General features: G+C 42.4%; 1 protein-coding gene across 2 annotated transcripts in view; it reads right to left on the bottom strand.

Annotated features, from left to right (window-relative positions):
• Positions 1-12,030, bottom strand: part of Il6st (interleukin 6 cytokine family signal transducer) — a 51,979-nt gene that overhangs the window by 25,279 nt on the left and 14,670 nt on the right. For both annotated transcript variants that reach the window (XM_004664929.2, XM_045138910.1), the window contains exons 2-5: positions 11,544-11,626; positions 4,739-4,817; positions 2,468-2,773; positions 1,695-1,815 (exon numbers count right to left, since the gene is read on the bottom strand). In XM_004664929.2, coding sequence (XP_004664986.2) covers positions 1,695-1,815; positions 2,468-2,773; positions 4,739-4,802 — 491 coding nt within the window. In that variant the 5' untranslated portion in view covers positions 4,803-4,817; positions 11,544-11,626. The remainder of the gene's footprint in view (positions 1-1,694; positions 1,816-2,467; positions 2,774-4,738; positions 4,818-11,543; positions 11,627-12,030) is intronic.

Genomic DNA, 12,030 nt, shown 5'->3' with positions numbered 1-12,030 from the left:
GGGTGGTAGATGGGACTGACTGAGAACACACAGGAGAGAACTTTCTGGAAATGCTCCACACCTTAGTTGTGCATCATACAGTTGCACACACTTACGAAAACTTACTGTGCTTACTATGTGCAAGCTGTGGCTAAAAACCAAACCACACAGACCCCGAATTCTAACAATAAAATACTGAAGTGGTTAAGTATAGATTAGATTAATGCCTGCAACTCCTCTTGGAGGGGAGTGTATTCTGAGATGAACTGCTGGAGGGCAAAGGAGACACTTGGCTATGTGGCAAAGACAGGAAGATGTTACTGGTGGAGTCTAGGCGATAGGTATGAAATGAGTGTGTGGGTATTCGCTAATTTTCAACTTCTTTGTGTTTTAACAACACTAAAAGCAGATAAGGCACTTGCCTGAAAAGCCTAACAACCTGGGCTCATTTCCCTAGTACCCACATAAAGCCAGATGCACAGTGGCACATGCCTCTGGAGTTTGTTTGCAGTGGCTAGAGGCCCTGGTGGGTCAATTCTGTCTCTCTCTTCTCTCTGCTTGCAAATAAATAAAATAAATATTTAAAAAAACAACACTAAAAGGGTCAGACATGGAAGCTCCTGTCTATAATCAGCACTTGGGAGGCTGAGATAAGAGGACAGCTATGAGTTTGAGGGCAGTTTGGGGTAAAGAATGAGTTCCAGGTCACCCTGGGCTAGAGTGAGCCCTGCCTTCTCACACACAAACACACACACACACACACAAACAACAACAGAAGAGCTAATAGGGACCCTTACAAGAACAGTAAGGTTGACAACACCTAAGATCACTGCTCTGCTTAACAACAGAAAATAAGAAAAGTAATGCAGTTTTTCCTCATGGGCGTACACGCCACTTCTATGAAATAATTTTTAGGAAAAAAAAAATCAATCCAAATATGACCAAATACAGTAATTGTTAGGAAACAAAGGAACAAAAAAAATATATGTTAAACAATCTGTAGCAGGTAACCGAGCAATATGAAAAAAAGTCCAAAAGTAGAATGTTGTTTAAGAGAGATTTGAAGTAAATATTAATTTGTAAGGTATGCAGTTTATTTGGATTTAAGTTAAAAAAATATAAATATTCTACCAGAAAAATGGGGAATTAATACTAACTGAAAGTCTAATAGAGTATTTCAAATTATTTGGTTATAATGATGATATTTTTTTAAGTTCCTATCTTTTATTATTATTATTATGTTTAAAAAATGTTTTTTATTTCAGAGAGTGTGTGTGTGGGTTTGGACACATCTTGCCACTGCAAATAACTCCAAATGCATATGCCACTTTGTGCAACTGTCTGCACGTGGGCACTGGGGAACTGAACGCTGGATGGCTGACTTTGTAGGCAAGTGCCTTTAGCTGCCAAGCCCTCTGTCTGGCCCCGAAGTTCTTATCTTTCTTAGAGCTACGTATCTACGGATGGATGGAATGTGGTTGAGACTTTTTTCCAGGCAATGTGAGCCAGAATCCACAAAAAGTTAGACTGGTCATGTGCTGACCATTCCTGAAACGGAGTGATATGTAGACATGAAGACTATATAATTCTATTTTCATTTATACTTGAGATGTTCTTCCAGTGTTTAAAATTTGCATGCAATATTACTGGTTGACAAAATACAGCAAAAATATCTAACAATAAATCCAATGGAGGACAAACTTTGAGTCACTCACCATTCAGACTTTAAAGTGAAGTTTGTTTCCAAATACGTTTCCCTTCCAGGATCCCACTGACACATCATTTTCTTTCCCTCGTTCACAATGCAACTCAGATTTTTAGGTTCTTCTGGAGGAACTAAAAGAAACGTTTAAGCAATTTTATTTGGTTCAATCTGCGTATCACCTAAGGCACAATGAAATTAGGAAAAGCAAAAACAAACACAAGGATGGACATGATGAAGGACTAGTGACTAAAGCACTCATTCATCCTCAGACTTACTGTGCTTTTGACACAGGGTCTTGCTATATATACAGGCCAGGTTGGCCCCGACCTTGAGAGCCTCTTGTTTCTACCTCCCAACTGGGCTTATAGGTACGCACCACCATGCCCAGCGACGCAATGTCTGTTCTTACTGCTTTCCCAACCTCTACCGGGAGAAATGCAAAGACTGAAATGGTAAGGCTTGGGTCACCTACATACTTCACTGGGCCTTTAGGAAGGCCTCTCTCTCTATATATATACCATCTCAGGTAGCAGTTTCATCTGTCTCCATAACTGTGGGATGCTAACTTTTTATTGCTATTTTCAAACTGCCAATCAACAATATTTTAAAAGAAAATCTCATTTCAAGGCGTTTTTGAAGAATCTGGCAAATGGCTTTTAGAAAATCGTAAACCCACTGTTAGTCTAAGATGTCTTCTATGTTAATGACGATGCAGGTTCCACTTAGGCTAAGAGACAACATTGACATGCAGTTCCCGAGTAGCTGACAAAGGACAAGTCTTACAGCCTGACACTACTGTGACTCCATACACATTCTGCTCCAGCTGCCCGTAGGTAAGGATGTTGCAGGTGAGCTGCACGCTCAGGTAAGCCATGCTCACAAAGGTGACACTGGAGGCCGTTCTGTTGATGATGGTATACTGCTCCTTAGGCACAGCCACATGGTTTGTTTTCCAGACAATGTAGGTGGCATTGACATTATAATTATCCATACATTTTTCCTTCAGCACACAAACTGCAGTGAAATTTGAACCATATTGTATCACTGGAGATTCAGGGTAGATATAACCACATGGATCCAGAAGTTGACCTGAAAAACAATGACATGTGTAGCTCAGTACAAGGTCCGGCACTTGCCAAACGTGTAAGACCTTGGGTTCAACTCCTGGGGCTATCAAAGAAAACTAACAAATAAAAAAACCAAAGGTGGAATTTTCCAGTATGAACTATCTGGATGGCAACACTCAATGTAGAGTCCTGTGACCTTCACTCTAACAGTCTGTGAAGAAAAAGGAAACAAGCTGATAATCAACATGGCCTGAATTAACATTAAAACCTGTAAAGAAACATCCAAATTATTATGTACAAAATATAAACATTTCAGATCCGGATGAAAACAAGTCTGCTGAAGCTTCAGTGCATGGTTTAACATTCTAACTTATCCTCAGGAAACAAAGTGCTTACAGCTCAACCCATACATGCCCACCAACCATCTGGCCCTTGATTCAGGCAGGCTCCACTCTACAGAAAACAAGTAGGTATGGTCTGTACTCTCTATAGCCAGGAATTCCGTTGGTATGGGGAAATAGAGTAATAGAACAAGTTGTCTGTATGTCAAAATTCAGAGAAGTAGTATCCAAATGAAAAAAAAAAAAAAAAAAGAATAGACCAAAATGGCCAAATATATTAGTTTTAACAAAAATGAAAGGGAAAGGATTTCCTACTAAAAAACAAAATATTAGGCTGGAGAGATGGCTTAGTGGTTAAGGCACTTGCTGGCAAGGCCAAAGGACCCAGGCTCAATTCCCCAGTACCCATGAAAAGCCAGATGCACGAAGTGGTAACATGTGTCTGGAGTTCATTTGCAGTGGCTAGAGGCCCTGGAACACCCACATTTTCTCTTTCTCTCTGCCTCTTTGTCTTTCTCAGATAAATAAAATATTAAAAAATAAAATTATTATTAGTTTTAGCAATGAATGCTAGTTTTACCTATCAATGCATGGGATAAGATTCTCTATTTAAAAAACAAAGAATCAGACAGGTGTGGTGGTGCACACCTTTAATCTCAGCACCCTGGAGGGAGGCCGAGGTAGGAGGATCGTTATGAGTTCAAGGCCAGCCTGAGAGTATGGGGGAATTCCAGGACAGCCTGGGCTAAAGTGAGACCCTACCTTGAAAACAAAGAATCAGATTAGGGTTAAAAAAAACCAAACAATCATATGATTAACGGTTGTGAATTCCATTGTTGATGACAACAAAATCCCAAGCTCTAGCTTCCTGTGTGGTGAACAGTCTATTAGACACACACACCTGAGACATGCTGATTTTTACATTTGTTTTCAAACACTGAGTATATTATTATTGCACACAGTAACTTTACTGTGCAAACGAGCACAAGAACTTATTTTTATTTGTGTGTGGTGTGGTATGATAGACACTCACCTGCGGCGGGGGGGGGCTCACTTGGATGCCGTGGCCATGTCAAACTGTTCAGAGTGTCTAAGTATGTGTTCTTGATTTCTGCACGAACCTCATAGCAGTGAGTAATCGAGCATCATGGCAACACATGGGAACAAAGCAGGAGAGCCTGCGACAGTGTGGACGCATCCCACCATGGGCAAGGAGGTCCAGACCTCAGATGGCCATCAGGCCACAACCTAAATTATGCCACTCCACTCTGGTATGCGACCACATGGCTCCGTGACACTTTGGACAATCACGGGGAGAAATGCTAACAATTAACAGATATTCTCTTATTCCCTTGTTTAAAACCATGATTTTTTTTTGACCTTGTTCTTAAGGTTACTATAGTACAGCTAATTATCATTTAGTACTGCTGAATAACTAAGAGTTAGAACTGAGATTATATAAAACAAATCACTACTAGTACTTTCAGCTATTAAAATCATGTAAGACATTATTCTTACAATAATGACTCCAGAAGGAATATGTAAGCATAATTATATAATTATTAAACATGAGCTTAATTATATAGCATATAAAACACGTAACCGTAATTTGTGGAGTTGCGGGGCATGATATTCATGACCCTTACCTGTAGATCCGGTGGTGAGGAAAATAACCAAAGCTTGCACCACCCACGCCGGCAGGGTTGGCATCTCGCACAGGTATTTCTGTAACAGACACAAGCAATGCTCTTAACACGTGTTCGCATTCATGATATCTAAAAGACAACCTTTTGTTTCTATTAGGTAGCTCTTTCACAGAAGGCGGAAGAATCCTGTAAGAATGCAAAAGCCTTCAGAATAATTTTCTGTATTCCAACTGAAGTCCTGATTATGTGAAACTGCTAGAAGACATAATTTATTTGTGAAACTTAATTAAAACACCAATCTTGTTACTTGTTATGTGAAATCTTACACACTAGTAAATAACTGTGCAACTGAGGACTTCTCTAACATAAACTTATTTGTGCCACAACCCACCCTAAGTACCTCAAAAAGTACCAGACAAATGGGGAAAAAACTGCAACTCACAGTGTAAACAAAAATATTCCCTACTAGAGAACCACGAATTACTACAAATCCTAACACCTTGTAGAAAACTAGGCAGAAAAACTTGAATAGGCACTTTATAGATAAGAAGGTGCAAGTAAAATATATAAAAAGATAATTTTTTTAATGAGCAACAAAGAGCAAGAGAGAGAAAGAATTGGTGTGCCAGAGCCTCTAGCCACTGCAGTTGAACTCAAGATGTGTGTCTCCTTGTGCGTCTGGCTTAGATGGGACCTGGAGAGTGTAACACAGATCCTTAGGCTTCACAGGCAAGCACCTTGAGCACTAAGCCATCACTCCAGCCTGAAAAGATACCTTTCAGCTCACTCAAAATGAGCTGTAAATTAAAAACACCAGATAGGAATGAAAGTGGCATAAACTCTGGAAACAATCTGGAGACTCCTTACCAAGTGCAAGGGTACAGCAGGAGACCGGGAAGTCTGGTGTTTCCTAACAACTCACCCTCTACACACGTTAAGAACATACGTCCACATGAAGACATACTCAAATGTCCAGAGTAAATTCACTTACAAAAGACCCAAAATGGGATCGACTGGTGAACAGATAAACCAGTCATCAAGAAGTGGTATGCCTGCACCAGGGCACAGCTCCCAGCAGCCACGGATCAAGTGGGTGACCCGTGCAACTACACGGGGGACCCCAGAGGCCTCTGTCCAGCGAGAGAAGTCAGACCCAACAGGCTGCCAACTGCAAACTATTTCATCCTACCTACAGGAAGGTCTAGAGGTGACCAAACTACGGTAACACAAAGCTGACAGGGGTCCCACATGGCTGAGGTAGAGGTGGACATGAAAGAAATGACCTGATTGTGGTGGTGGCTTTATAAAGACTATAGATATTTGTCAAGATTCACTGGGTCGTGTCACGAATTACCAAGGCTCTGGTCTGAGATTTTGTTCTGTTTTCAAGCTGACACGTAGCTTGCTACGGCTGTGAGCATCAGCACAATGCGTGACACTTGTGATCATGAACTCCTCGCAGAGGCAAGTCACTTTGCCTAAGCCCTGATTCCCACAGGGCTCTGTGAGGAGTCAGGTGACACCTGCAGACACTGAGTCATCCATCTTCCAGGACAGAAAACCAAACTTTAGGAACACAAGCCTTGCAGGCCTGCCCTTTACTCTAGAGGGAGCCACCACCTTTCTTTTAAGGCTATAGGCAAACTTCCCAAGGGGAAACACCATTTCCATCTCCTGACATCCTTGAAAACACAGTTCGAAAAGGAAAGAAATGAAACAGAGAAAGAAGAAAATTTAACAAGGCAGCCAGCGATCCTGCTCAAGAGACATGTAGCAATCCCGGGGACCCGTGGCTTCCTATCAAACCCCCAACAACTGGTGAAGTCTAGTGTCTACACATTAAACCTCAGTTGTAACCACACCAAAGCTGTATAGAGGAGACATACAGCAAAAAAGAAGCGAGTGCTTTTCTCTCCCAAATACGAGTGTTTCACAGAAGCTGGGGGCGGGGCAGCTCAGCAGGGCATGCAGAGAGGACCTGGGGTTAGTCTCCAGCAGTGAGAAGAAAAACGAAAACACCACCAAAGAGCTTGATGAGGAGCAGCAGCTGAGGATCCATGAGCATTAGAATAAACTGTGGTAAGGCCAGGCAACTGAGCCACAGTGATGGACAAGAGTGACTTAAAAGTACAACACTGCTGCATTTCACACAAGACACAGAACTAGATACCAGGCTCACAGAAGTATGCTGCATGCATGGTTCCTTTATATGACACAATTCAGAACTGCACAGTGTGTGTGTGTGTGTGTGTGTGTGTGTGTGTTCACAAAAGGTGCCATGCCAGGGTGCTGGGGCATGCTCTCTACCTTTATCTGGACAGTGGTAAAAGTTCACTGTGGCCGGGCGTGGTGGCACACACCTTTAATTCCAGCACTCGGGAGGGGAGGCAGAGGTAGGAGAATCTCTGGGAGTTTGAGGCCAGCCTGAAACTACAAAGTGAATTCCAGGTCAGCCTGGGCTAGAGTGAGACCCTACTTTAAAAACAGAAAAACACCTCACTGTGCTGCCCACTTATATTCGAGTATATAAACTGGACTGAATAAGACAGAAAATTATCTCAGTACCATTCTGAGCTTTATAATGTTGGCAAAAAAATAAAACTCAGAATGTCATCGAAACAGCTGTGGGACTAAGCAATAGAAGCAGACCACATGATTGGAGGTTACAGTGCAAATCAAGTAAGCTTCCCCATAAACTGAACAGCCAAATCTGTTGACATGTACTGTTTGTAAATTAGATCTCCTTGAAGACTAAACAGAAAGGGGTTGGAGAGATTGCTTAGTGGTTAAGGTACTTGCCTGCTAAGTCAAAGGACCCAGGTTCAATTCCCTAGTACCTACATAAAGCCAGATGCATGAAGTGGTACATGTGTCTGGAGTTTGTTTGCAGTGGCAAGAGACCCTGGTGTGCCCATACTCACTCTATCTCCTCTCTCTTTATAGGAAGATCTTGAAAATAATATTTTAAAAAACACGTGGTAGCGCATGCCTTTAATCCCAGCACTTGGGAAGCAGAGGTAGGAGGATCTCCATGAGTTCAAGGCCACTCTGAGACTACATAGTTAATTCCAGGTCAGCCTGGACCAGAGCGAGACCCTACCTCAAAAAACCAAAACCAAAACCAAAACCAAAAACAAAACAAAAAAAAACCTACCCAAAGTGTGTAACCACATAATGTATCAATAAAAACCATGCACATGTGAATTTAGTAATTCTGCTTCTAGCTGTTCTACCTTAAAGATACAAGCACATCAACATACATACATACATATGTACATACGAGGTCATGCATGACAGCACCGCTTTCAGCAGTGCAACACTGAGATAACCTAAGTGCTCCTGACAGGCAGCCAATTATGCTGCACACAAACACGGCGTGTGGGGTGTCTCCGAGAAAACGAAGTCTTTCATGTTCTGGTATGCAGTGTCATCCAAGGGTATGCTGCAGAGACAGAGCATGTGCACCTCACTTATTTGTGGACCAAAAAAAAAAAAAAAAATCAAAAAAGATGGTAAGATATACCCCCATCACTATGTGAGTAAAAATACATCTAAGAAAGGCAAGAACTTGGGTGCTGGTGGCCACTGTGCGTCTGAGGTACCAGGTGACAGGGAGACTCTCCTTGCACCTTTGTAATGACGTGCCAAAGTGACTTTAAGAAAAATATATACAATTTAAATTTAAAAACACTAGGTGGAAAGATGAAATAGCCACAGAGGGAAAGGGAACGTCCAGCAACACACGCCCATGCACAGAGAATGATGGACTGCCACTCTCACGACCCACAGTGGACGCCAGCAATCCCACTGACGGGTCCTCAGAGGAATGGGGGCAGCGAGGAGGGAAATGATGGCACCAACACATGATATATCCATACAAAGTCTCTACTTATGGGCTGGATAGATGGCTTGGTGGTTAAGGCACCTGCCTGAAAAGCCAAAGGACCCATGTAGGCCAGAGGCACAAGGTGGCACATGTATCTGGAGTTCATTTGCAGTGACTGGAGGTCCTGGAGTGCTCATTCACTCTCTCAAATAAATAAATAATAATAATAAACAAAAACAAACAAAACAAAATCTCTACTTACAAAAAATACGGTACAGTTTTTCTTTTTTTTTTTTGTTTTTTTTTTTTTGGGGTACAGTTTTTCTTGATGAATCCATGCTTGTATTAAATATACATCTTTACTTGACCTAATGTACTTCCTACTTATGTAATACTCTGTAACAAATTACTTGATAATGAGCTGTTCAGACTATACTCGATGATATAAAAGAATGAAGTTTTAGAAACTTCAGAAAGCAGTGTTACTCCTTACTCCCCAGATTTCAACAGGCTCATTATTAGAGCTAGGGGTGAAGCTCAGTGGTAGGGCACTTGCCAATGTGGGCAAGGCTTTGGGTTCAATCTCACAAGGTTAAAAAAAAAAAAAGGCACTTAAATAGTTCCATATTAGAAAATCCACTGCATTGTGCAAATGCTTACTAAAACAAAGAAAACATCCCCAAACAGTGGTACCTGTAGTATGTGGTCACTCCATGCTGACCACTACCTTGCCCAGCACCATGGGTTACATTGTAGGTTTCTATACAGTTCCAGAATACTGGCAACCTTAGTGATGGACTGCATTATTATAATCCTATTCAAAAGCAAAATATTTATGATGTCTTTGTACTGAGCAGTGCTACAAAGACAGGACTTGTATTTCATTTCAAGGTCAGAAAGTAGTAATTCCTGGAGAGATGGCTTAGTGGTTAAGGCATTTGCCTATGAAGCCTAAGGATTCAGGATCGATTCTCCAGGTCTCATGGCCAGATGCACATGGTGGCGCATGTGTCTGGAGTTCTTTTTAAGGGGCTAGAGGCCCTGGTGTGCCCATGCTCCCCCATCTACCCCATCTCTAATTTTAAAAAAAAAATTAAAATGAAAAGAAAGTAGTAATTCCTAATTTTGGAAAAGCTGTCACTGAAGTGTAAGAAAAGGAAGACCTAGGAAAACACTCGTTTTGCAGCGACAACAGTGATACTCTATAATTATAGTCAATATAATGAAATTTCATTTGGGGCCTATGTTGTTTTAAAATTGACAGAGCTGACAGTATTCTGTTGGGTTTTCCCTTTTTGTTCCATTGAGAGGCGCACCCCTTCTCCACAGTGCTTGCAGAACACAGACCTTGATTTCCTTGAAATACGCCTGTCTAGGAAGCTTTAACCATGACTAGTATCTACAGACACCAGACAGGTGCACATCAAAGCTGAGTGGTTCTCCTATAACAAGGACTCCTCAGATGGGTGGAGTCCACACCACGGTGTGTGTGGAAAGGAGCTAAAAGATGAACCACAAGCAACTCACTACTTTTAATGCTGAAGGAACATGGTTTAGCACTGATTTTCTTTAAAAGTTAGAACAAACATCCAATAACTACTATAGTTGTCATTCTTACTTTCATGTCCATGGATTTCCTCACATGGTACAAAAAGTACTGGAACACGGAATTTATAAATATTTATTGCGTATATTGTGGCTATGTTTATTCCCATTTTCTTTTCTTTTTAAATTTTATTTATTTATTTATTTGAGAGCGACAGACACAGAGAGAAAGACAGCTAGAGGGAGAGAGAGAGAATGGGCGCGCCAGGGCTTCCAGCCTCTGCAAACGAACTCCAGATGCGTGCGCCCCCTTGTGCATCTGGCTAACGTGGGACCTGGGGAACCGAGCCTCGAACCGGGGTCCTTAGGCTTCACAGGCAAGCGCTTAACCACTAAGCCATCTCTCCAGCCCCCCATTTTCTTTTTAATTCAACGCAAAGGCAGTGAAAGCAGGAATGCTAATATAAATTCTGTTACTACGGCAAGATTACAATCATTCTACAACAGTACAATGAACGTAATTGTCAAAAATAAGGCAAAGCTGTGTTTGCTGAGTGAACAAAAAAAAATCCAGGTAGGAATTAGGATTATCTTTCACGGTACGTTGTTATTCTGAATACATCTGCAAAATGTTCCTCATCCCTCTCCCCTCTTTCGCTAGTACCAACTGTGGAAGTCTTAGCGCTGTCTCCCCCTCCAACCTTCCGCGGGCTGTCCTCCCTCCAGGCCACACTCCGGCTAGGGGGCGGATTCTGGACATACCCGTTATGGTCATAGACTGACCACTCGTGGGGGGTGAATGACACCCTCACAGGGCCCTCACCTCAAAGCATCACACAGAACCCCTCCTGGCAGCCAGGTTTTCTTTCTCCTCTCCCCGGCAAAACCTTAACATCACTCCCTTCCCTCAGGGTCCCCATGCCTCTTTCCCTTTGGCTTGGATCCCATCAGTTTCTCCTGGCATTAAATAGTCCCGGGCTCCAGGAAGAGACTGCCTCAGGCAGTCCTTGGATAAAGTAGGAGGACATTCTTTTTTTTAAAAAAAATAATTATTTATTTATTGAGAGTGACAGACACAGAGAGAAAGACAGATAGAGGGAGAGAGAGAGAATGGGCGCGCCAGGGCTTCCAGCCTCTGCAAACGAACTCCAGACGCGTGCGCCCCCTTGTGCATCTGGCTAACGTGGGACCTGGGGAACCGAGCCTCGAACCGGGGTCCTTAGGCTTCACAGACAAGCGCTTAACCGCTAAGCCATCTCTTCAGCCCAGTAGGAGGACATTCTAACAAAACACTTGGGCGTGACTTCTGACTATACAAACTGCTTTCAGTGAATCACTTTATTCTCCTAATATCCTTGGGGAGCAGAGGGATGAGGTAAGGATTAGTGACAAGAAGAACTTAAAAAAAAAAATCAGTCAAGACAACTTACTTACCCAGCTCAAAATTAGCAAGTGAGAAAGCCAGGACTGGAGCTGAGCCCTCCGTCTCCAGGTGTCATTGTCTTCCTGCTGCACCCCTGCGAAGACAGGAGAGCCCGGCTCAGAACGCTCACTTCAACAGCATGTACTGCGCGGTACCTTTAAAGCTCTAAATACACTAGATTTCCAGACCTGCACAGCTGCCTAGTTTAGAGATCTTCTGAATTTCGGAGTAAAATAATCTTGTGAAACACTTGTGTGAGAGTATCCAAATGACTGAGTGGCATGGTTTTTGTTCTTGTTTTCAAGACAAGGTTTTACTATGTTGCCCAGCCTGGCCGCAAAGTACTGGGCTCGAGTACTCCTCTTACTTCAGCCTTTGGGGTAGCAGGGACCACTAGGGATAGTGGTGTTTTGTTCTCTTGAGAACATGAGGGCATCAAGGACACTGACACCTAATTCCCTAGTGTCTACGCAGAGTCACAGATGTCAAAGGACTGTG

Source organism: Jaculus jaculus, chromosome 20 (genome assembly GCF_020740685.1).
Source record: "Jaculus jaculus isolate mJacJac1 chromosome 20, mJacJac1.mat.Y.cur, whole genome shotgun sequence".
Classification (NCBI taxonomy): Eukaryota; Metazoa; Chordata; class Mammalia; order Rodentia; family Dipodidae; genus Jaculus; species Jaculus jaculus.
Note: the sequence above shows the minus strand (reverse complement) of the source record. Positions and strands in the feature narration are given on the sequence as shown.